General features: G+C 46.0%; 1 protein-coding gene across 4 annotated transcripts in view; it reads left to right on the top strand.

Moving 5' to 3' along the window:
• Nucleotides 1-27179, top strand: part of KCNT2 (potassium sodium-activated channel subfamily T member 2) — a 1626062-nt gene that overhangs the window by 1011349 nt on the left and 587534 nt on the right. For all 4 annotated transcript variants that reach the window (XM_075322033.1, XM_075322031.1, XM_075322032.1 and 1 more), the window contains exon 14: nucleotides 1404-1512. In XM_075322033.1, coding sequence (XP_075178148.1) covers nucleotides 1404-1512 — 109 coding nt within the window. The remainder of the gene's footprint in view (nucleotides 1-1403; nucleotides 1513-27179) is intronic.

Genomic DNA, 27179 nt, shown 5'->3' with positions numbered 1-27179 from the left:
CAGGGGTCACAGTACACTAACAACACACACACACACACCCTCCCCCGGCCGGGTACATCAGTCAAACAAAATCCTTGTTACCTCCCTCCAGGATCTGATGTCCACACCAGGTGGGGTGGAGCCAGAAGGTTGGCCCCACCCACCAAGGAGTTCACAGGCCTGGAGGCGGGAAAGAGTCAGTTAGTGGAAGTTGGAGTTGGAGTTGAGAGGTGGAAGTGAGAGGAGCAAAGACTGTGCGTGTCTGGGTTGGAGCCCGGGTACATTCAGCAAGGTCGGCAGACGGTGGTGGCCGTCTGCAGGAGTTGGCGTAGGTCAGCGGAACCATAGGACCAAGGTCGGGCGGTGGCCCGCCGGTACCAAACCTGGGAGCAGATTGAAGCCAAGCACCAAGGCAGGGTACTCAGACCCCGACTAAGCTGTTAGCCGCCGAAAAGGTCAAATTCACTGATTGCGGTCTGGACCTCAGGGGTTCATTCCCAAACAAGTCCCATCAGAAGGCAACAGCCCAACCCGTCCAGATAGGAGCCACCGCCAAGGGCCAGAAATCCAAGGGCCAGCGCCTGCGGGCAAAACGGGCTCTCCCGACACATACACGCCGGAGAGCGGACTACCCGTGGGAAGCCATAGGAGTCAAACACACATAGAGGTGCAGGAAACGACAGCCGCCATCAACCCATCCGGGGAGAGTGAGAACACCACAGCCGGCTGCGGGCCCCGTCCATCCAGCCGTTTGGTTTACCAGAGACTCTGTCCTTCTGTGTCTGAGTGAGTACAACAGTGCCATCCGGCACCGTGCTGCACTGCAACGTTGCACCCCTGCCCACGCTGCCTCCCCGCATCGGCACCTGCACCTATACCTTCTCCCTTCCCTCCCTAACCAGGGACCCAGGACCAACAGCCCCTACCCACGGAGGGGCCAACACCTCAGCTGCTCTCTGCCATCGCTCCCGGGATCCCCTGTCACCAGCAGCGGTGGTGCCCAACCATCACCACAACCCCGTGGGTGGCGTCACGACCGACATCCCACCACAAACCTCCCCTTTTCACTCGTGGGCGAGGAGGCGCTGCTCGATCCCCTGGGTCCGGCCCTGTGCTCGAGCCACCGAGGAGCAGCAGTACCGGACCCGAACGCCAGCGATTTCCAGGCGAGCAGCATTCCCAACCCCTCCGTCCGCGACATATATATATATATATATATATATATATATATATATACACATATTTATATAGTAAATAGTAAATATCAATGTATGAAAGGATGTTTCGGCATCTCTAAAGATGTATGACCAACCACAAGTGTATTTTGTAAAGCTTTGTGATGTTGCACTTTAGATTTATTTACTTTTATACAGAAGATAACAATTGATTTCTTTCAATCATTGATTCTTTATTTTACATTTTAGATCATGTTGTATGTGAAGAGGAATTTAAATATGCAATGCTTGCTCTAAACTGCATCTGTCCAGCCACCTCTACACTAATCACTTTGCTGGTTCATACCTCAAGAGGACAGTAAGTAGTTTTTTTATGTAGATGAATAAGTAGATAAAAGGGAAGATCATTTTAAGTTTGTCAGTGGTCTCTACTTTTTCAAACATTAACTTCAGTTCCTGAGAGTTGGAACAGAAATTTTACAAGATTATAAATAGGTTGGCCAAACCCACTTCGATGATTACCATATAATACTGTGGAATAAGAAAACTAAATGTCTTGTAGTAATCTCTATAAGAAATAAATACAGATTTGTCATTCCTTACTTGTTTGTTTTGCTTGGCATATCCTAAAAGCACCATAAACATTAGATACAATTCAGCTAAACCCACTAATTTGGGCTGGATTGACCATTCTATGTCTATGGTGGCCTCATCAACATAATATGCTGAGGGATAGAAGGGTCTCACTGTTCAGATTTTTTTTTTTGCTAAGCCAGTCTCTCATAGAAAATACCAAAACATGTGTTTCACAAGCAGTATATAACATAGGGCCAAAGAACAACATTTTATGCCTGCACTGTGTAGGGATAGGATCTGTCAGAGCAAACAGGATAGGGTTAAATAAAGGACAAAATGGAATTGTGATTCCGTCATAATTTACCAGCATGAAATGGGAATGTTACTCTTAGGTCTAAGCCTCACGGCATGAAAATCGGACTGAGTGGAATGCGATAAAACATCGTATTCCACTCGGACTAATATTAACCTATGCCCCAGCACCCATGAGCGATTATTTTCTCGGCCCCAATATGACTGAGAAAACAATCGCAGCATGCTGCGATTGTAATGCGAGACTTTCTCTCGCACCCATTCAAGTCTATGGGGTGAGAGAAAGATCGCACTGCACTCGCAGTACACCGGAGTACCACGAGTGCAGGGCGAGAATGGCAATAGCCGGCTACGGAGGAGAGAGGGAGATAAATCCATCCCTTTCCTCCTCTGTGCAAGCCCACCCCTCTTCAGTGCCAGCCCGTCCATCCTCAGTGCCAGCCCGTCCCTCCTCAGTGTCAGCCTGTCCCTCCTCAGTGCTAGCCCGTACCCGCATATCGCATGATCGGATCTCAGTCACAGTGACACTCGCATGACACTCGACTCCTGCTGTGCTGCCAGCGTGAGCCAAGTGTCATGCAAGGATCGCATTAGTCCCCGTGTGGCCCCAGCTTTAGTCTGGGAACATAAATTCATGCTATAAAGGGAACTCTTGAAGTGTCTCAACCCTCTCAATGTGTGACTGCGAACTAATACTTCTGTGATATTTAGCTGCAACAGCATCTTAATAGCTGATTTTTTTAGTTTTCAATTAAATCTGAATTCAAGGGTTGCTTCTGTTTCTAATTTAACATTTGATCCATGTGTTTTGAGACCCATTATTTTTTTTTTTAAAAAAGAAGTCTCTAAAACCCTGAAACTTAAACACAACTATTCACTTACCAAACTGCCCGCGTTGTTTAAAATATTCTTTTGCCCTCTTCATTGCTTCAATAGTCTAATATTAGACACAGTCATGCGTCACTTCAATACAGCAGCTAGTGTTGTGTGCTTACTATTGGGAATATGGGATCTAGTTTTGGGCTCCACATTTTAGAAAGGACATTCAGATATGATGAGAGGTTGGAAAAGTTAGATATGTTTAGCTTAGAAAAAAAAAGTCTCATAGGAGATATCATTTATATGTATAAACACATGTGTGGTCAATACAAAGGACTGGCACATGACTTATTCCTTCCAAAGACAATACTAAGGCCCAGGGGGCACTCACTGCGAGTGGAAAAAAAGTGATTCCGACACCTAAATAGGAGGGTTCTTTACAGTTAGAGCGGTCAGACTGTGGAATACACTACCACAAGAGGAAGTAATGGCAGATACTATAACACCTCTTGAAAAGGGCTGGGTGATTTCCTCAGTACACAAAACATTGTCGGTTATAAGTGACTTAGTGACAAAATGTATAATTGGTGGAGGAAGGTAAAACTAGATGGACCTAGGTCTTCTTTTCATCCTATGTAACTATGCAACTATGTAATTAATACATGATATGATAGTCCAGATTTTTTTTGTGCCACTGTGACAACCTGGCAGTGGTCGATTTTCACTTTTAGTGTTACTACTTCCAATTGGAGACACTAGACTTCCAGTGCTATTTCTCTCGCAAGACACTGCTTGCAAATTCAGCAAAGTAGTAAAGAATGTTAGGTACGGTTAGGTACTGCTGCAGTACTTAATACACTTTCTTTAATCACGTAGCATTTGAAGTCTGCATTAGAGGTAGGGAAACACAGAAAACGTTGTCTGGGATGGAAATAGGCTGACATACTTGCATCTTGGCAACTAGAAAGGGGTAGCTCCAATCTGATCTAGATGCACAGTGACTTCTGAGATTTCCGTGATTCAGATTAAAAGAAAGAGAAAAGTCTGTAAGACATTAACTCAACTTTTTTTTCTAACAAATTTCTTAGTATTGAAAGGTTTTGCAACAATAAAGAGAGATTTAAACAGATACAAAACCATATCCACTGCCGAGCAACGGGGAAGCAATGTTTTGAACTTATAACTGTCAACAACTTAATATTTCACCACCCACTACAGCTTCAAACGTGAGACTAATTTCATTTTATAGAAAACCAACTTAGCTATCTCATACATACCCAACATTGTTGGTTATAAATGATTTATTGACAAAATATACAGTGCAGACCAAAAGTTTGGACACACCTTCTCATTCAAAGAGTTTTCTTTCTTTTCATGACTCTAAAAATTGTAGATTCACATTGAAGACATCAAAAGTATGAATTAAAACATGTGGAATGAAATACTTAAAAAAGTGTGAAAACACTGAAAATATGTCTTATGTTCTAAGTTATTCAAAGTAGCCACCTTTTGCTTTGATTACTGCTTTGCACACTCTTGGCATTCTCTTGATGAGCTTCAAGAGGTAGTCACCGGAAATGGTCTTCCAACAGTCTTGAAGGAATTCCCAGAGATGCTTAGCACTTGTTAGCCCTTTTGCCTTCACTCTTCGGTCCAGCTCACCCCAAATCAACTCGATTGGGTTCAGGTCTGGTGACTATGGAGGCCAGGTCATGTGGGGTAGCAGAGCATCACTCTCCTTCTTAGTCAAATAGCCCTTACACAGCCTGGAGGTGTGTTTGGGGTCATTGTCCTGTTGAAAAATAAATGATGGTCCAACTAAACGCAAACCGGATGGAATAGCATGCTGCTGCAAGATGCTGTGCTAGCCATGCTGGTTTAGTATGCCTTCAATTTTGAATAAATCCCCAACAGTGTCACCAAAAAAGCACCCCCACACTGTCACACCTTCTCCTCCATGCTTCACGGTGGGAACCAGGCATGTAGAGTCCATCCATTCACCTTTTCTACAAAGACACAGTGGTTAGATCCAAAGATCTCAAATTTGGACTAATCAGTCCAAAGCACAGATTTCCACTGGTCTGATGTCCATTCCTTGTTTTCTTTAGCCCAAACAAGTCTATTATGCTTGTTGTCTGTCCTTAGCAGTGTTTTCCTAGCAGCTATTTTACCATGAAGGCCTGCTGCACAAAGTCTCCTCTTAACAGTTGTTCTAGATATGAGAAGGTGTGTCCAAACTTTTGGTATGTACTGTATATTTGGTGGAGGAAGGTTGAAGTAGATAGACCTAGGTCTTTTTTAAACTTATGTAACTATATAACATGTAATACATAAATTTGACTTGCAACTATTTAGTATATGATTAGTTATTCAGATTCTTTACATGTCATTGCATTGCTACTGTTTTCATATTGGAGTGGAACAATCATTTTTTATTGTATACTACAAACTACAACATGCTCACACACTCCTTAAAGTATGTTATTACATATGAAAAACAAAAGGACCAAAAAGTCTTTATATTTGCCTGTATGCATGAATACATCCCTAAATCCCTAAGTCAAAAAATGACACAAAGCAGTACTAGAGTAGTAAAAGTTGTAATTTATTAATCGTATAAAAAAAGTGCAAGGGATATGATGTACAAAAATATGGGTAGACAGGACAATGACAAAAAGGGTGAAAAAATCCTTATATATGACCACATGCGAGGCACATAAGGCTTGCTCAAATACTAAAAAATCGCTGTACACTAATCCCAAAAGTAAAGGGAGGGAAAAAATATATGTATTACAAGAAACACACCCCAAAAGAGGTCAATCTGAACAAGGTCAGAGACCTGGATAGAAAAATCCAGTATACAAGGGGTGTCAAATACCCAACAGCAATTATGTAGGAGAGCTTACCAGAGGTATTATAGCCGCATGTGGACCATGGACAACAGACATATGAAGTGAGTATATATGCATGCCATGACGTCATGGAATCTGCAGCACCTGTATGTTATTACAGTAGGTTGATTCCCAAGCAAAAGGCCACTGGTTTGGATCAAAGAGCAGCTATGAAGATAATTTCACATGAAAGGAGAAGCAACATGATCCGGCTCATCAACAGGGGTCTCTCAGCCAAGAAAATTGCCAAATTGCATCATGTGAGTGCCATGACAGTTGGAAGAATATAAAATTAACTCCATCCCAAAAGCCAAGACTTAAGGCTACTTTACACGCTGCAACATCGCTAGCGATCTCATTAGCGATGTGAAATTCTAGAGTGCAAGTGCGATCTCTAGAGATCGCACATAGGTTATTTTACGCATGTGCGATCTCTAAAGATTGCACTTGCTATCTAGAATTTCACATCGCTAATGAGATCGCTAGCGATGTCGTAGCATGTAAAGTACCCTTTAGACGTCCAGCAAAATGTTGTAGTCAACAAGTTTGTTCATCACAAGGTCTATCAGTTATGGTGCAACAAACATGACAGTGGAGGTACTTCGTATGCTTCATAATAGTGAGATCACAGATGTCCATTCAAGAACTTATATGACGCAAGTCTGGAATGGTGGCCTGAAAAAAGGTGAAGAAGCCTCAACTTCAATATCTTGGTAACAAGTTTCGACTGGAGTTTGCAAAAACAGTACAAGAAGTGGACAGTAGAAGACTGGAAATTGGTGATTTGAAGATATGAGACAAAATCAATAGACTAGGCTCTCATGGGTGCAAATGGGTCTGTAAGAGAAAAGGATAAAAGGGGCTAATTGATCTAGAAATTGTAAGAACTGTAAAGTTCAGTGGAGGAAGCCTGTTTCAAAGCCAAAGGCATTGGATACTTGACTAGGATTGATGGTGGTCTCAATGCTGAGCTATATGTTAGTATCTTACAAGAAGAGTTACTTTGTATACTTATGAAAAGAATGATATTGTGTTCCAGCAGGACAGCAACCCCAAGCATACTTCCAGATTGGCAAAGAAATGACTATGAAGTAAAGATGCTAGGTTGGCCAACACAGTCCTAAGACCTCAACTCAATCGAACATTTTGGGTAGAGTTAAAGAAAAAGCTGTATACATTCCCAAGTGAATCAATCAGTATGCATTGGGAATGTGTAGAAGAGACCTGGGATCAGGTTTCAGTAAAGACGTGCTTGCACCTGATTTAGAACATGCCCAGAAAGATTCAGGTAGTGTTGAACACTAAATGTGGATTTACAAAATACTAACAAAATAAAGCACTAACAATATAGTGACATGACAAGATTCTGCATGACTAATCAAATACTATATAGTGTGTCCACCCATATCCTGCCACCGCCATTAACTTGAGAACGGCAGAAGCTATAGGAATAGAAGTGGTGTCTAGGTATAGTAAAGTAGCCATGCGCTACGCAATGAAACCACCTATAGCACCATCTAGTGGAAAATAACGGAGTTAGCATTTTTATCTCGAAAACAGAATGAGATAGAGAAAAAAAGTGAAATACAAAGTTGTAGGGCATCATCAATTCAAATCAACACCTTGCATACAGAAATTCTATGATTAAAATGTGTAAAACTCACAAGTAGAGATGAGCGAACCGGTCCCGGTTCGGCTCGAGGTCTGTTCGACGAACCGAACTCGAACTGCATAGGAAACAATGGCAAGCAATCACAAACACAGAAAAATACCTAGAAAACACCCTCAAAGGTGTCCAAAAGGTCACAAACAACTCACAACACAACACAAACACATGGGAAAGTGACAAGGACATATACTTATGCAAAAACAAAAGAGCTGGACAAGGAAAAAGAGGAGGAGACACAGATATAGGCATGGCACGCTCTTCTAAAGTCATGTAAAACACCGCAAGGTGACTCCAAGCGGAGTCTCCCTTTTTTCCAAAAATTGGGCCACACAGACACCCACCCCATCAGTGGCAGCACTTGGGCCCTAGTTGCAAACAGGATGTTTTGATTTGCATAAAGCACATTCAAAAATACGCCATAATTAACCGTCCCCAGCATGACACCGGGGTAGGTAGATAAAGTCTTTGCTGAACCATGACTTGTTCATCTTGGCTTCTTTTAAAAACAATGTAAGCAAGGGTTACTCCAAGCGGAGTCTCCCTTTTTTCCCAAAAATTGTGCCCCACACACACCCACCCATTCAGTGGCAGCACTTGTGCCCTAGTTGTACACTTCACAGCTAGATTTGCATCAAGCACATTCAAAAATACGCCATAATTAACCGTCCCCAGCATGACACCGGGGTAGGTAGATAAAGTCTTTGCTGAACCATGACTTGTTCATCTTGGCTTCTTTTAAAAACAATGTAAGCAAGGGTTACTCCAAGCGGAGTCTCCCTTTTTTTCAAAAAATTGTGCCCCACACACACCCACCCATTCAGTGGCAGCACTTGTGCCCTAGTTGTACACTTCACAGCTAGATTTGCATCAAGCACATTCAAAGATACGCCATAATTAACCGTCCCCAGGATGACACCAGGGTAGGTAGCAAAGTCTTTGCTGATCCCAGCTCTGTTCATCTTGGCTTCTTTTAAAAACACAGCAAGCAAGGGTTACTCCAAGCGGAGTCTCCCTTTTTTCCAAAAATTGGGCCACACACACACCCACCCCATCAGTGGCAGCACTTGGGCCCTAGTTGCAAACAGGATGTTTTGATTTGCATCAAGCACATTCAAAAATACGCCATAATTAACCGTCCCCAGCATGACACCGGGGTAGGTAGATAAAGTCTTTGCTGAACCATGACTTGTTCATCTTGGCTTCTTTTAAAAACAATGTAAGCAAGGGTTACTCCAAGCGGAGTCTCCCTTTTTTTCCAAAAATTGTGCCCCACACACACCCACCCATTCAGTGGCAGCACTTGGGCCCTAGTTGCAAACAGGATGTTTTAATTTGCATCTAGCACATTCCAAATCCACAAGCATTTACTCTCCCCAGGATGACACAGGGGTAGTAAATTCCTTCTGGATCCATGACTTGTTCATTTTGATGAACGTCAGTCTGTCCACATTGTCACTGGACAGACGCGTGCGCTTATCTGTCAGCACACACCCAGCAGCACTGAAGACACGTTCAGAGACAACGCTGGCAGCTGGACACGACAAAATCTCCAAGGCGTAAGTTGAGAGCTCTGGCCATTTTTCTAGGTTTGAAGCCCAAAAGGAGCAAGGCTCCATTTGCAAAGTCATGGCATCGATGTTCATTTGGAGATACTCCTGTATCATCCTCTCCAGCCGTTGACTATGTGTCAGACTTGTTGTCTCTGGTGGCCTTGGAAAGGAGGGTCTAAAAAAATTATGAAAAGATTCCATAAAATTGCTGTTACCAGCACCAGATACGGTCCTACTGGTACGTGTAGACTGTTGAAGATGACGAGACCGTCCCATGTTTGTCAAGTTACAACTGGGAGATTCACTCCCTGCACCTGCACGGTTGTTTGGTGGAAAAGCGGATCTAAGATCGAGTAACAGCTTCTGCTGATACTCCTGCATACGTGCGTCCCTTTCTATGGCTGGAATTATGTCGCAAAATTTGGACTTGTATCGGGGATCTAATAGTGTGGCAAGCCAGTAGTCATCATCACTTCTAATTTTGCCAATACGAGGCTCATGTTGGAGGTAGTGCAACAAGAAGGCACTCATGTGTCTTGCGCAGCCATGCGGACCAAGTCCACGCTGTGTTTGTGGCATAGAGGTGCTAACCGTTCTTTCTTCCTCTGACATCTCCCCCCAACCTCTTTCAACTGAAATTTGACCAAGGTCTCCCTCATCTGCTGAGTCTTCCATGTCCATGGACAGTTCGTCCTCCATTTCTTCATGTCCTCCTGCACCTTCCTCAACATCTCGCCTGCTACCATGCGCCCTTATTGATCCCTGTCCCCCATGCTCCCATGCCTGGCGCCTTGGTGATGATGAACGTCTGGACCTTGGTGATGTTGTTGTGTCTTGCGCATATGAATCCTCCTGTAGTTCATCCCCTTCCTTTTGTCCCACCCCCTGACTCCGAATAGTGTTTAGCGTGTGCTCCAGCATGTAAATGACTGGAATCATGCTGATAATGGCATTGTCAGTGCTAAACATATTCGTCGCCATGTCGAAACTGTGGAGAAGGGTGCATAGGTCCTTGATCTGAGACCACTCCATCAGGGTGATCTGCCCCACCTCTGCATCTCGTTGGCCCAGGCTATACGTCATGACGTATTGCACCAGGGCACGGCGGTGCTGCCACAGTCGCTGTAACATGTGGAGAGTTGAATTCCAGCGTGTCGCCACATCGCATTTCAGGCGATGAACCGGCAGGCCGAAAGACTTCTGGAGCGATGCAAGTCGCTCAGCTGCGGCGCTTGAACGGCGGAAGTGAGCAGACAGTTTTCGTGCCCTGTTCAGAAGGCCATCTAGGCCGGGATAGTGTGTTAAAAATTGCTGCACGACAAGGTTCAACACGTGAGCCATACAAGGTACGTGTGTCACCTTGCCCAGGCGAAGGGCCGCACCCAGGTTTGCAGCATTGTCACACACGGCCTTACCAGGCTGCAGGTTGAGTGGAGACAACCATTTATTAAACTCGGACCGCAGAGCTGACCACAACTCCTCAGCTGTGTGACTCTTATTCCCAAGACATGTCAAGGTAAAGACCGCCTGATGCCGTTGCGCTCTGCTGCCAGCATAGTAATGAGGGATGCGTGATTCCTTCTGCGCAGTGAGAACGCTGGTGGCCTGACCAGGCAGGCTTGGGGCGGAGATGGAGGACCCAGATGAGGTGGAGGATGCAGAAGCAGTGGCGGAACTTGGACAGACAGAGGATTGACACACAAGTCGTGGGGACGGCAAGACTTGTGCAGCAGACCCTTCACCATCTATCACCATAGTTACCCAGTGCCCAGTCAGCGACATGTAACGTCCCTGTCCATGCTTACTGGTCCAAGTATCGGTGGTGAAATGCACCCATTCACACACAGAGTTTCTCAAGGAAGCGGTGATGTTGTGTGCGACATGCTGGTGTAGCGCGGGCACACCTTTCTTAGAGAAGTAGTGGCGACTAGGCATCTGGTACTGGGGCACAGCGACAGACATAAGGTCTCTAAAATCCTGTGTGTCCACTAGGCGGAAAGGCAGCATTTCTGTAGCCAACAGATTACAGAGGGATAGAGTCAACCTCTTAGCTTTGTCATGGGTCGCAGGAAATGGCCTTTTATTTGTCCACATCTGAGGGACAGAGATCTGGCTGCTGTGTGTAGACGGTGTTGAGTAGGGTGTCCCTGGAAAAATGCAGGTTTGTGAGGAAAGTGCAGGCGGAGACATGATGTTGCCTTCATCCAAAGTTGGTGCTATCGATGTCTGAGAGAGCTGTACACACTCACTTGTTTCCCCTTCCAAAACAACTGACGACCTACCAAGCAAACTGCCTGTTGCGGTTACAGTGGTGGAAGTTGTGGGTGGAAAAACAGGTGTGACAGCTGTCCCCACAGTCCTAGAAGATGAAGAGCGCGCGGATGCACTAGAAGGGGCAGGCGGTGGATGGTTCGCTCCGCTAGGCCGCATTGCAGCACGGTGAGCTTCCCACCGGGCCATATGATATTTATTCATGTGACGATTCATGGAAGAAGTTGTCAAACTGCTGAGGTTTTGACCTCTACTAAGAGAACCATGACAAATTTTACAGATCACATAATTTGGGCGATCTTTTTCTATGTCAAAAAAGGACCAGGCTAGGCAAGTCTTAGAGGCCATGCGACCTGTTGATCCACCCCGAATAATGCTCAGAGGCAGAGTGGTGGCTGAGGATGCAGTTGTAGACGTGCTACCAGTACTCCTACTCTGTCCAGGAAGGCGCAAGGTAACTTCGTCATCAGTTGCATCCTCCTCCACCACCTCTGTTGACCTCCTCGAGTGCCTGACTGTGGGTTGACAGTAGGTGGGATCTAGAACTTCATCATCAATTGTTGTGTTTGCACACCCCTCCCCCTCAGACCGAGCCTCTTCTTGCCCTGACCGAATATTTAAGTTGTAATCCCAATCGGGTATCTGCGTCTCATCTTCATCAGTATGTTCCTCATTGTCTATAACCACAGGTGTTACAGTTTGTGACAAAGGGTCAACATTATGCTCAGAAACTTGGTCCTCACGGCCTGAATCAGAGTCACAAAGGTTCTGGGCATCACTGCAGACCATTTCCTGTTCTGTACTCACTGTAGCTTGGGAGCAGACCTCTGATTCCCAGGCTATAGTGTGACTGAACAGCTCTGCAGACTCAGCCATCTCAGTTCCACCATACTGTGCAGGGCTGATGGAGACTTCAGAGCTGGGAGAAAGCAAGTTTGATTTGGATGACAACTCAGAGGACTGGTGTTTTTTGGATGCGGTACTTGAAGTGGCTGAGAGGGCACTTGTTGGACCACTTGAGATCCATTCAAGCATTTTCCTTTTTTGGCCATCATCTACCTTTGTTCCTGTTGTTCGTGTCCGTAAAAAAGGAAGCACATCGGATTGTCCACGGTAAGTAGTAGACATCTTACTTTTGCTGGTAGATGGTCTATCTTCAGCAGATGATAATGGAGCTTTGCCACCTTCCCCACGGACAAAACCTTTTTTGCCTTTTCCACCACGCCTCTTCCCCTTTCCACCAGCATCTGTCATTTTGCCACTCATGTTGATTGCGACAAGATTGTGGACTGAAAATGTGGTAGTAAAAATTGAGAGGTGGTGTAGATTGCAGTGGTGGTCTAGCTTTATTAACAGCAGAATAATAAAGAATAAATATCCCTGACAATGCAACTACGGCCCTTAAACTGGCAGCAAAAATTGCTAGTATAATGGCTTAGTTATAATGAGTTGGAGTGTGCAATGCAGGTAGAGGTGCTGCAAATGTCTTTGCACTAGTGGGACTATAGCAAAGTCCAATAGCCACGTTTAGGATGCCACTAGGTACACTGAGTGTTTGCTAGTATAATGGCTTAGTTATAATGAGTTGGAGTGTGCAATGCAGGCAGACGTGCTGCAAATGTCTTTGCACTAGTGGGACTATAGCAAAGTCCAATAGCCACGTTTAGGATGCCACTAGGTACACTGAGTGTTTGCTAGTATAATGGCTTAGTTATAATGAGTTGGAGTGTGCAATGCAGGCAGAGGTGCTCTGCAAATGTCTTTGCACTAGTGTGACTATAGCAAAGTCCAATAGCCACGTTTAGGATGCCACTAGGTACACTGAGTGTTTGCTAGTATAATGGCTTAGTTATAATGAGTTGGAGTGTGCAATGCAGGCAGACGTGCTGCAAATGTCTTTGCACTAGTGGGACTATAGCAAAGTCCAATAGCCACGTTTAGGATGCCACTAGGTACACTGAGTTTTTGATAGTATAATGGCTTAGTTATAATGAGTTGGAGTGTGCAATGCAGGCAGAGGTGCTCTGCAAATGTCTTTGCACTAGTGTGACTATAGCAAAGTCCAATAGCCACGTTTAGGATGCCACTAGGTACACTGAGTGTTTGCTAGTATAATGGCTTAGTTATAATGAGTTGGAGTGTGCAATGCAGGCAGACGTGCTGCAAATGTCTTTGCACTAGTGGGACTATATCAAAGTCCAATAGCCACGTTTAGGATGCCACTAGGTACACTGAGTGTTTGCTAGTATAATGGCTTAGTTATAATGAGTTGGAGTGTGCAATGCAGGCAGAGGTGCTCTGCAAATGTCTTTGCACTAGTGTGACTAGACAAATGTCCAATAGCCAAGTTTAGGATGCCACTAGGTACACTGAGTGTTTGCTAGTATAATGGCTTAGTTATAATGAGTTGGAGTGTGCAATGCAGGCAGACGTGCTGCAAATGTATTTGCACTAGTGGGACTATAGCAAAGTCCAATAGCCACGTTTAGGATGCCACTAGGTACACTGAGTGTTTGCTAGTATAATGGCTTAGTTATAATGAGTTGGAGTGTGCAATGCAGGCAGAGGTGCTCTGCAAATGTCTTTGCACTAGTGTGACTATAGCAAAGTCCAATAGCCACGTTTAGGATGCCACTAGGTACACTGAGTGTTTGCTAGTATAATGGCTTAGTTATAATGAGTTGGAGTGTGCAATGCAGGCAGACGTGCTGCAAATGTCTTTGCACTAGTGGGACTATAGCAAAGTCCAATAGCCACGTTTAGGATGCCACTAGGTACACTGAGTGTTTGCTAGTATAATGGCTTAGTTATAATGAGTTGGAGTGTGCAATGCAGGCAGAGGTGCTCTGCAAATGTCTTTGCACTAGTGTGACTATAGCAAAGTCCAATAGCCACGTTTAGGATGCCACTAGGTACACTGAGTGTTTGCTAGTATAATGGCTTAGTTATAATGAGTTGGAGTGTGCAATGCAGGCAGACGTGCTGCAAATGTCTTTGCACTAGTGGGACTATAGCAAAGTCCAATAGCCACGTTTAGGATGCCACTAGGTACACTGAGTGTTTGCTAGTATAATGGCTTAGTTATAATGAGTTGGAGTGTGCAATGCAGGCAGTGGTGCTCTGCAAATGTCTTTGCACTAGTGTGACTATAGCAAAGTCCAATAGCCACGTTTAGGATGCCACTAGGTACACTGAGTGTTTGCTAGTATAATGGCTTAGTTATAATGAGTTGGAGTGTGCAATGCAGGCAGACGTGCTGCAAATGTCTTTGCACTAGTGGGACTATAGCAAAGTCCAATAGCCACGTTTAGGATGCCACTAGGTACACTGAGTGTTTGCTAGTATAATGGCTTAGTTATAATGAGTTGGAGTGTGCAATGCAGGCAGAGGTGCTCTGCAAATGTCTTTGCACTAGTGTGACTATAGCAAAGTCCAAAAGCCACGTTTAGGATGCCACTAGGTACACTGAGTGTTTTCTAGTATAAAGGCTTAGTTATAATGAGTTGGAGTGTGCAATGCAGGCAGAGGTGCTCTGCAAATGTCTTTGCACTAGTGTGACTATAGCAAAGTCCAATAGCCACGTTTAGGATGCCACTAGGTACACTGAGTGTTTGCTAGTATAATGGCTTAGTTATAATGAGTTGGAGTGTGCAATGCAGGCAGAGGTGCTGCAAATGTCTTTGCACTGGTGGGACTATAGCAAAGTCCAATAGCCACGTTTAGGATGCCACTAGGTACACTGAGTGTTTGCTAGTATAATGGCTTAGTTATAATGAGTTGGAGTGTGCAATGCAGGCAGAGGTGCTCTGCAAATGTCTTTGCACTAGTGTGACTATAGCAAAGTCCAATAGCCACGTTTAGGATGCCACTAGGTACACTGAGTGTTTGCTAGTATAATGGCTTAGTTATAGTGAGTTGGAGTGTGCAATGCAGACAGAGGTGCTCTGCAAATGTCTTTGCACTAGTGTGACTATAGCAAAGTCCAATAGCCACGTTTAGGATGCCACTAGGTACACTGAGTGTTTGCTAGTATAATGGCTTAGTTATAATGAGTTGGAGTGTGCAGTGCAGGCAGAGGTGCTCTGCAAATGTCTTTGCACTAGTGGGACTATAGCAAAGTCCAATAGCCACGTTTAGGATGCCACTAGGTACACTGAGTGTTTGCTAGTATAATGGCTTAGTTATAATGAGTTGGAGTGTGCAATGCAGGCAGACATGCTGCAAATGTCTTTGCACTAGTGTGACTATAGCAAAGTCCAATAGCCACGTTTAGGATGCCACTAGGTACACTGAGTGTTTGCTAGTATAATGGCTTAGTTATAATGAGTTGGAGTGTGCAATGCAGGCAGAGGTGCTCTGCAAATGTCTTTGCACTAGTGGGACTATAGCAAAGTCCAATAGCCACGTTTAGGATGCCACTAGGTACACTGAGTGTTTGCTAGTATAATGGTTTAGTTATAATGAGTTGGAGTGTGCAATGCAGGCAGACGTGCTGCAAATGTCTTTGCACTAGTGGGACTATAGCAAAGTCCAATAGCCACGTTTAGGATGCCACTAGGTACACTGAGTGTTTGCTAGTATAATGGCTTAGTTATAATGAGTTGGAGTGTGCAATGCAGGCAGAGGTGCTCTGCAAATGTCTTTGCACTAGTGTGACTAGACAAATGAACATTAGCCACGTTTAGGATGCCACTAGGTACACTGAGTGTTTGCTAGTATAATGGCTTAGTTATAATGAGTTGGAGTGTGCAATGCAGGCAGACGTGCTGCAAATGTCTTTGCACTAGTGTGACTATAGCAAAGTCCAATAGCCACGTTTAGGATGCCACTAGGCACACTGAGTGTTTGCTAGTATAATGGCTTAGTTATAATGAGTTGGAGTGTGCAATGCAGGCAGAGGTGCTCTGCAAATGTCTTTGCACTAGTGTGACTAGACAAATGTCCATTAGCCACGTTTAGGATGCCACTAGGTACACTGAGTGTTTGCTAGTATAATGGCTTAGTTATAATGAGTTGGAGTGTGCAATGCAGGCAGACGTGCTGCAAATGTCTTTGCACTAGTGGGACTATAGCAAAGTCCAATAGCCACGTTTAGGATGCCACTAGGTACACTGAGTGTTTGCTAGTATAATGGCTTAGTTATAATGAGTTGGAGTGTGCAGAGGACAGGAGGGTACAGTGCCAGGATTGTGGGGCTCTGGGTAGAGGATTGGAAGCCTGCCTTTCTATTCCCTCCTAATAGGGAAATGCAGGGAGGACATCCCTGACCTTGGCTACACAGACGCTGTCGCTGTTTTCAGGACCTATGGTCTGACCCTGCCGGTTTGATGCCTTAAAAGGACTGCTAGAAAGTGCTCTCCCTAAGCTGTCCAGCGCTGTGTATGGAGCGCATACAGCTGTATCAGCGATAGGACAAAGGACGGAGTTGCGACAGTGATGTCTGACACCAAAGACGCAGAAGAGATAATGGCGTCCTGGAGGAAAATGTCGGGTTTTATAATGCAGGGACATGTGACATGGACATCCTATCACACATGTCGTTGCTTCTCTGGCTAAAAGTCCACTTAGCTGTGTGTGTGACTGAGATTGGCTGACATGCTGGCCCGCCCCACTACACGCGCGCGCTTAGGGAAGGAAGACAAGGAAAAAAAAAAAAAAATGGCGATCGCCATTATAGAAACAGCAGTGATCTGAAGGCGCTGTTCCTGCACACTATACACTGAAATGTCATAATAGTGTGATTCACAGAGTGACTTACACTATTACAGCGGAAACCAAGCTAGGAATTAGCTGGTTTTTTGCTGCTAGAACCGTTCTCGAACGTTTCTAGAACTATCGAGCTTTTGCAAAAAGCTCGAGTTCTAGTTCGATCTAGAACAGGCCCCAAAATCACTCGAGCCTAGAACTGAAGAACCTCGAACCTCGAACCGCGCTCAACTCTACTCACAAGGCTGCGGACGTGAAGTGATACATCATGGAGACCTTCCTACAAGGCATTGGGTATGGTGCCTGCGTGGAGTGGCCTCCATGCTCATCTGACCTGACCCCATTGGACTTCTTTCTGTGAGGTAACATCAAACATTAGGTGTATGCGACCCCTCCACCAACATTGCAGGACCCACGACGACGTATCACAGATGCTTGTTCAAACGTGCCACCTACCATATTGCACAACGTGCAGCAAGATACAGTATGCTGTCCAGAGTCCAGATGTGCATTGCAGCTGACGGGGGACACTTTGAGCATCAAAGTTAAAACAGCGCCATATGCAGGACCAGCATTCAATGTTTTGGGGGGAGTCATGGGTTTCATATCATAGAATTTCTGTATGCAAGGTGTTGATTCGTATTGAATTGATGATGTCATACAATTTTTTAATTCACTCTTTTTCTCTATCTCGTTCCGTTTTTGAGATAAAAATGCTAACTCCGTTGTTTACCACCAGGTGGCGCTATAGGTGGTTTAATTGCATAGCGCATGGCTACTTTACTATACCAAGACACCACTTCTATGCCTATAGCTGCCGCCGTTCTCAAGTTAATGGTGGTGGACAGGATATGGGTAGACACTAGAGTTGAGCGCGGTTCGTGGTTCTCCAGTTCTAGGCTCGAGTGATTTTGGGGCATGTTCTAGATCGAACTAGAACTCGAGCTTTTTTGCAAAAGCTCGATAGTTCTAGAAACGTTCGAGAACGGTTCTAGCAGCAAAAAAACAGCTAAATCCTAGCTTGGTTTCTGCTGTAATAGTGTAAGTCACTCTGTGAATCACACTATTATGACATTTCAGTGTATACTGTGCGGGAACAGCGCCTTCAGATCACTGCTGTTTGTATAATGGTGATCACCATTTTTTTTTTTTTTTCTTGTCTTCCTTCCCTAAGCGCGCGCGTCTTGTGGGGCGGGCCAGCATGTCAGCCAATCCCAGACACACACACAGCTAAGTGGACTTTTAGCCAGAGAAGCAACGGCATGTGTGATAGGATGTCCAGGTCACATGTCCCTGCATTATAAAAACGGACATTTTCCTCCAGGACGCCATTATCTCTTCTGCGTCTTTGGTGTCAGACATCACTGTCGCAGCTCCGTCCTCCTGAGTCCTATCGCCGATACAGCTGTATGCGCTCCATATACAGCGCTGGACAGCATAGGGATAGCACTTTCTAGCAGTCCTTTTAAGGGCTCAAACCGGCAGGGTCAGAGTTAAGGTGACAGGTCCTGAAAACAGCGCCAGCGTCTGTGTAGCCAAGGTCAGGGATTTCCTCCCTGCATTTCCCTATTAGGAGGGATAGAAAGGCAGGCTTCCATTCCTCTACCCAGAGCCCCAAAATCCTGGCACTGTACCCTCGTGTCCTCTGCATACTCCAACTCATTATAACTAAGCCATTATACTAGCAAACACTCAGTGTACCTAGTGGCATCCTATCTGTGGCTATTGGACTTTGCTATAGTCCCACTAGTGCAAAGACATTTGCAGAGCGCGTCTGCCTGCATTGCACACTCCAACTCATTATAACTAAGCCATTATACTAGCAAACACTCAGTGTACCTAGTGGCATCCTAAACGTGGCTATTGGACTTTGCTATAGTCCCACTAGTGCAAAGACATTTGCAGAGCGCGTCTGCCTGCATTGCACACTCCAACTCATTATAACTAAGCCATTATACTAGCAAACACACAGTGTACCTAGTGGCATCCTATACGTGGCTATTGGACTTTGCTATAGTCCCACTAGTGCAAAGACATTTGCAGAGCGCGTCTGCCTGCATTGCACACTCCAACTCATTATAACTAAGCCATTATACTAGCAAACACTCAGTGTACCTAGTGGCATCCTATACGTGGCTATTGGACTTTGCTATAGTCCCACTAGTGCAAAGACATTTGCAGAGCGCGTCTGCCTGCATTGCACACTCCAACTCATTATAACTAAGCCATTATACTAGCAAACACTCAGTGTACCTAGTGGCATCCTAAACGTGGCTATTGGACTTTGCTATAGTCACACTAGTGCAAAGACATTTGCAGAGCGCGCCTGCCTGCATTGCACACTCCAACTCATTATAACTAAGCCATTATACTAGCAAACACTCAGTGTACCTAGTGGCATCCTATCTGTGGCTATTGGACTTTGCTATAGTCCCACTAGTGCAAAGACATTTGCAGAGCGCGTCTGCCTGCATTGCACACTCCAACTCATTATAACTAAGCCATTATACTAGCAAACACTCAGTTTACCTAGTGGCATCCTATACGTGGCTATTGGACTTTGCTATAGTCCCACTAGTGCAAAGACATTTGCAGAGCGCGTCTGCCTGCATTGCACACTCCAACTCATTATAACTAAGCCATTATACTAGCAATTTTTGCTGCCAGTTTAAGGGCCGTAGTTGCATTGTCAGGAATATTTATTCTTTATTATTCTGCTGGTAATAAAACTAGACCACCACTGCAATCTTCACCACCTCTCCATTTTTACTACCACATTTTCAGTCCACAATCTTGTCGCAATCAACATGAGTAGCAAAATGACAGATGCTGGTGGAAAGGGGAAGAGGCGTGGTGGAAAAGGCAAAAAAGGTTTTGTCTGTGGGGAAGGTGGCAAAGCTCCATTATCATCTGCTGAAGATAGACCATCTACCAGCAAAAGTAAGATGTCTACTACTTACCGTGGACAATCCGATGTGCTCCCTTTTTTACGGACACGAACAACAGGAAGAAAGGTAGATGATGGGCAAAAAAGGAAAATGCTTGAATGGATCTCAAGTGGTCCAACAAGTGCCCTCTCAGCCACTTCAAGTACCGCATCCAAAAAACACCAGTCCTCTGAGTTGTCATCCCAATCACACTTGATTTCTCCAAGCTCTGAAGTCTCCATCAGCCCTGCACAGTATGGTGGAACTGAGATGGCTGAGTCTGCAGAGCTGTTCAGTCACACTATAGCCTGGGAATCAGAGGTCTGCTCCCAAGCTACAGTGAGTACAGAACAGGAAATGGTCTGCAGTGATGCCCAGAACCTTTGTGACTCTGATTCAGGCCGTGAGGACCAAGTTTCTGAGCATAATGTTGACCCTTTGTCACAAACTGTAACACCTGTGGTTATTGACAATGAGGAACATACTGATGAAGATGAGATGCAGATACCCGATTGGGATTACAACTTAAATATTCGGTCAGGGCAAGAAGAAGCTCGGTCTGAGGGGGAGGGGAGTGCAAACACAACAATTGATGATGAAGTTCTAGATCCCACCTACTGTCAACCCCCAGTCAGGCACTCGAGGAGGTCAACAGAGGCGGTGGAGGAGGATGCAACCGACGACGAAGTTACCTTGTGCCTTCCTGGACAGAGTCGGAGCACTGGTAGCACGTCTACAACTGCATCCTCAGCCACCACTCTGCCTATGAGCATTATTCGGGGTGGATCAACAGGTCGCATGGCCTCTAAGCCTTGCCTAGCCTGGTCCTTTTTTGACATAGAAAAAGATCGCCCAAATTATGTGATCTGTAAACTTTGTCATGATTCTCTTAGTAGAGGTCAAAACCTCAGCAGTTTGACAACTTCTTCCATGAATCGTCACATGAATAAATATCATAGGTCCCGGTGGGAAGCTCACCGTGCTGCAATGCGGCCTAGCGGAGCGAACCATCCACCGCCTGCCCCTTCCAGTGCATCCGCGCGCTCTTCATCTTCTAGGACTGTGGGGACAGCTGTCACACCTGTTTTTCCACGCACAACTTCCACCACTGTAACCGCAACAGGCAGTTTGCTTGGTAGGTCGTCAGTTGGTTTGGAAGGGGAAACAAGTGAGTGTGTACAGCTCTCTCAGACATCGATAGCACCAACGTTGGATGAAGGCAACATCATGTCTCCGCCTGCACTTTCCTCACAAACCTGCATTTTTCCAGGGACACCCTACTCAACACCGTCTACACACAGCAGCCAGATCTCTGTCCCTCAGATGTGGTCAAATAAAAGGCCACTTCCTGCGACTCATGACAAAGCTAAGAGGTTGACTCTATCCCTCTGTAAGCTGTTGGCTACCGAAATGCTGCCTTTCCGCCTAGTGGACACACAGGATTTTAGAGACCTTATGTCTGTCGCTGTGCCCCAGTACCAGATGCCTAGTCGCCACTACTTCTTTAAGAAAGGTGTGCCCGCGCTACACCAGCATGTCGCACACAACATCACCGCTTCCTTGAGAAACTCTGTGTGTGAACGGGTGCATTTCACCACCGATACTTGGACCAGTAAGCATGGACAGGGACGTTACATGTCGCTGACTGGGCACTGGGTAACTATGGTGATAGATGGTGAAGGGTCTGCTGCACAAGTCTTGCCGTCCCCACGACTTGTGTGTCAATCCTCTGTCTGTCCAAGTTCCGCCACTGCTTCTGCATCCTCCACCTCATCTGGGTCCTCCACCTCCGCCCCAAGCTTGCCTGGTCAGGCCACCAGCGTTCACACTGCGCAGAAGGAATCACGCACCCCTCATTACTATGCTGGCAGCAGAGCGCAACGGCATCAGGCGGTCTTTAGCTTGACATGTCTTGGGAATAAAAGTCACACAGCTGAGGAGTTGTGGTCAGCTCTGCGGTCCGAGTTTAATAAATGGTTGTCTCCACTCAACCTGCAGCCTGGTAAGGCCGTGTGCGACAATGCTGCAAACCTGGGTGTGGCCCTTCGCCTGGGCAAGGTGACACACGTACCTTGTATGGCTCACGTGTTGAACCTTGTCGTGCAGCAATTTTTAACACACTATCCCGGCCTAGATGGCCTTCTGAACAGGGCACGAAAACTGTCTGCTCACTTCCGCCGTTCAAGCGCCGCAGCTGAGCGACTTGCATCGCTCCAGAAGTCTTTCGGCCTGCCGGTTCATCGCCTGAAATGCGATGTGGCGACACGCTGGAATTCAACTCTCCACATGTTACAGCGACTGTGGCAGCACCGCCGTGCCCTGGTGCAATACGTCATGACGTATAGTCTGGGCCAACGAGATGCAGAGGTGGGGCAGATCACCCTGATGGAGTGGTCTCAGATCAAGGACCTATGCACCCTTCTGCACAGTTTCGACATGGCGACGAATATGTTTAGCTCTGACAATGCCATTATCAGCATGACGATTCCAGTCATTTACATGCTGGAGCACACGCTAAACACTATTCGGAGTCAGGGGGTGGGACAACATGAAGGGGAGGAACTACAGGAGGATTCATATGCGCAAGGGACAACAACATCACCAAGGTCCTGACGTTCATCATCACCAACGCAGCAGGCATGGGACCATGGGGGACAGGGATCGACAAGGGCGCATAGTAGCAGGCGAAATGTTGAGCAAGGTGCAGGAGAACATGAAGAAATGGAGGACGAACTGTCCATGGACATGGAAGACTCAGCGGATGAGGGAGACCTTGGTTAAATTTCAGTTGAAAGAGGTTGGGGGGAGATGTCAGAGGAAGAAAGAACGGGTAGCACCTCTATGCCACAAACACAGCGTGGACTTGGTCCGCATGGCTGCGCAAGACACATGAGTGCCTTTTTGTTGCACTACCTCCAACATGACAGTCGTATTGTCAAAATTAGAAGTGATGATGACTACTGGATTGCCACACTATTAGATCCCCGGTACAAGTCCAAATTTTGTGACATAATTCCAGCCATAGAAAGGGACGCACGTATGCAGGAGTATCAGCAGAAGCTGTTACTCGATCTTAGCTCGGCTTTTCCACCAAACAACCGTGCAGGTGCAGGGAGGGAATCTCCCAATTGTAACTTGACAAACATGGGACGGTCTCGTCATCTTCAACAGTCTACCCGTACCAGTAGGACCGTATCTGGTGCTGGTAACAGCAATTTTATGGAATCTTTTCATAATTTTTTTAGACCCTCTTTTGCAAGGCCACCAGAGACAACAAGTCTGACACATAGTCAACGGCTGGAGAGGATGATACAGGAGTATCTCCAAATGAACATCGATGCCATGACTTTGCAAATGGAGCCTTGCTCCTTTTGGGCTTGAAATCTAGAAAAATGGCCAGAGCTCTCCAGTTACGCCTTGGAGATTTTGTCGTGTCCAGCTGCCAGCGTTGTCTCTGAACGTGTCTTCAGTGCTGCTGGGTGTGTGCTCACAGATAAGCGCACGCGTCTGTCCAGTGACAATGTGGACAGACTGACGTTCATCAAAATGAACAAGTCATGGATCCACAAGGAATTTACTACCCCTGTGTCATCCTGGGGAGAGTAAATGCTTGTGAATTTGGAATGTGCTTGATGCAAATCAAAACATCCTGTTTGCAACTAGGGCACAAGTGCTGCCACTGATGGGGTGTCTGTGTGGCCCAATTTTTGGAAAAAAGGGAGACTCCACTTGGAGTAACCCTTGCTTGCTGTGTTTTTAAAAGAAGCCAAGATGAACAGAGCTGGGATCAGGAAAGACTTTGCTACCTACCCCGGTGTCATCCTGGGGACGGATAAGAATGGCGTATTTTTGAATGTGCTTGATGCAAATGTAGCTGTGAAGTGTACAACTGGGGCACAACTGCTGCCACTGAAGGGGTGGGTGTCTGTGGGGCCCAATTTTTGAAAAAAAGGGAGACTCCGCTTGGAGTAACCCTTGCTTGCTGTGTTTTTAAAAGAAGCCAAGATGAACAGAGCTGGGATCAGGAAAGACTTTGCTACCTACCCTGGTGTCATCCTGGGGACGGATAAGAATGGCGTATTTTGGAATGTGCTTGATGCAAATCTAGCTGTGAAGTGTACAACTGCGGCACAACTGCTGCCACTGATGGGGTGGGTGTCTGTGTGGCCCAATTTTTGGAAAAAAGGGAGACTCCGCTTGGAGTAACCCTTGCTTGCTGTGTTTTTAAAAGAAGCCAAGATGAACAGAGCTGGGATCAGGAAAGACTTTGCTACCTACCCCGGTGTCATCCTGGGGACGGATAAGAATGGCGTATTTTTAAATGTGCTTGATGCAAATCTAGCTGTGAAGTGTACAACTGGGGCACAACTGCTGCCACTGAAGGGGTGGGTGTGTGTGGGGCCCAATTTTTGGAAAAAAGGGAGACTCCGCTTGGAGTAACCCTTGCTTACATTGTTTTTAAAAGAAGCCAAGATGAACAAGTCATGGGTCAGCAAAGACTTTATCTACCTACCCCAGTGTCATGCTGGGGACGGTTAATTATGGCGTATTTTTGAATGTGCTTGATGCAAATCAAAACATCCTGTTTGCAACTAGGGCCCAAGTGCTGCCACTGATGGGGTGGGTGTCTGTGTGGCCCAATTTTTGGAAAAAAGGGAGACTCCGCTTGGAGTAACCCTTGCTTGCTGTGTTTTTAAAAGAAGCCAAGATGAACAGAGCTGGGATCAGGAAAGACTTTGCTACCTACCCCGGTGTCATCCTGGGGACGGATAAGAATGGCGTATTTTTGAATGTGCTTGATGCAAATCTAGCTGTGAAGTGTACAACTGGGGCACAACTGCTGCCACTGAAGGGGTGGGTGTGTGTGGGGCCCAATTTTTGGAAAAAAGGGAGACTCCGCTTGGAGTAACCCTTGCTTGCTGTGTTTTTAAAAGAAGCCAAGATGAACAGAGCGGGGATCAGGAAAGACTTTGCTACCTACCCCGGTGTCATCCTGGGGACGGATAAGAATGGCGTATTTTTGAATGTGCTTGATGCAAATCTAGCTGTGAAGTGTACAACTGGGGCACAACTGCTGCCACTGAAGGGGTGGGTGTGTGTGGGGCCCAATTTTTGGAAAAAAGGGAGACTCCGCTTGGAGTAACCCTTGCTTGCTGTGTTTTTAAAAGAAGCCAAGATGAACAGAGCTGGGATCAGGAAAGACTTTGCTACCTACCCCGGTGTCATCCTGGGGACGGATAAGAATGGCGTATTTTTGAATGTGCTTGATGCAAATGTAGCTGTGAAGTGTACAACTGGGGCACAACTGCTGCCACTGATGGGGTGGGTGTCTGTGTGGCCCAATTTTTGGAAAAAAGGGAGACTCCGCTTGGAGTAACCCTTGCTTGCTGTGTTTTTAAAAGAAGCCAAGATGAACAGAGCTGGGATCAGGAAAGACTTTGCTACCTACCCCGGTGTCATCCTGGGGACGGATAAGAATGGCGTATTTTTGAATGTGCTTGATGCAAATCTAGCTGTGAAGTGTACAACTGGGGCACAACTGCTGCCACTGATGGGGTGGGTGTCTGTGTGGCCCAATTTTTGGAAAAAAGGGAGACTCCGCTTGGAGTAACCCTTGCTTGCTGTGTTTTTAAAAGAAGCCAAGATGAACAGAGCTGGGATCAGGAAAGACTTTGCTACCTACCCCGGTGTCATCCTGGGGACGGATAAGAATGGCGTATTTTTGAATGTGCTTGATGCAAATCTAGCTGTGAAGTGTACAACTTGGGCACAACTGCTGTCACTGAAGGGATGGGTGTGTGTGGGGCCCAATTTTTGGAAAAAAGGGAGACTCCGCTTGGAGTAACCCTTGCTTGCTGTGTTTTTAAAAGAAGCCAAGATGAACAGAGCTGGGATCAGGAAAGACTTTGCTACCTACCCCGGTGTCATCCTGGGGACGGATAAGAATGGCGTATTTTTGAATGTGCTTGATGCAAATCTAGCTGTGAAGTGTACAACTGGGGCACAACTGCTGCCACTGAAGGGGTGGGTGTGTGTGGGGCCCAATTTTTGGAAAAAAGGGAGACTCCGCTTGGAGTAACCCTTGCTTGCTGTGTTTTTAAAAGAAGCCAAGATGAACAGAGCTGGGATCAGGAAAGACTTTGCTACCTACCCCGGTGTCATCCTGGGGACGGATAAGAATGGCGTATTTTTGAATGTGCTTGATGCAAATGTAGCTGTGAAGTGTACAACTGGGGCACAACTGCTGCCACTGATGGGGTGGGTGTCTGTGTGGCCCAATTTTTGGAAAAAAGGGAGACTCCGCTTGGAGTAACCCTTGCTTACTGTGTTTTTAAAAGAAGCCAAGATGAACAGAGCTGGGATCAGGAAAGACTTTGCTACCTACCCCGGTGTCATCCTGGGGACGGATAAGAATGGCGTATTTTTGAATGTGGTTGATGCAAATCTAGCTGTGAAGTGTACAACTGGGGCACAACTGCTGCCACTAAAGGGGTGGGTGTGTGTGGGGCCCAATTTTTGGAAAAAAGGGAGACTCCGCGTGGAGTAACCCTTGCTTGCTGTGTTTTTAAAAGAAGCCAAGATGAACAGAGCTGGGATCAGTAAAGACTTTGCTACCTACCCCGGTGTCATCCTGGGGACGGATAAGAATGGCGTATTTTTGAATGTGCTTGATGCAAATCTAGCTGTGAAGTGTACAACTGGGGCACAACTGCTGCCACTGATGGGGTGGGTGTCTGTGTGGCCCAATTTTTGGAAAAAAGGGAGACTCCGCTTGGAGTAACCCTTGCTTGCTGTGTTTTTAAAAGAAGCCAAGATGAACAGAGCTGGGATCAGGAAAGACTTTGCTACCTACCCCGGTGTCATCCTGGGGACGGATAAGAATGGCGTATTTTTGAATGTGCTTGATGCAAATCTAGCTGTGAAGTGTACAACTGGGGCACAACTGCTGCCACTGAAGGGGTGGGTGTGTGTGGGGCCCAATTTTTGGAAAAAAGGGAGACTCCGCTTGGAGTAACCCTTGCTTGCTGTGTTTTTAAAAGAAGCCAAGATGAACAGAGCTGGGATCAGGAAAGACTTTGCTACCTACCCCGGTGTCATCCTGGGGACGGATAAGAATGGCGTATTTTTGAATATGCTTGATGCAAATCTAGCTGTGAAGTGTACAACTGGGGCACAACTGCTGCCACTGAAGGGGTGGGTGTGTGTGGGGCCCAATTTTTGGAAAAAAGGGAGACTCCGCTTGGAGTAACCCTTGCTTGCTGTGTTTTTAAAAGAAACCAAGATGAACAGAGCTGGGATCAGGA

The sequence above is a fragment of the Anomaloglossus baeobatrachus genome, chromosome 8, assembly GCF_048569485.1.
Source record: "Anomaloglossus baeobatrachus isolate aAnoBae1 chromosome 8, aAnoBae1.hap1, whole genome shotgun sequence".
In the NCBI taxonomy this organism is placed as follows: Eukaryota; Metazoa; Chordata; class Amphibia; order Anura; family Aromobatidae; genus Anomaloglossus; species Anomaloglossus baeobatrachus.
This window is presented reverse-complemented; position numbering and strand designations above follow the sequence as displayed.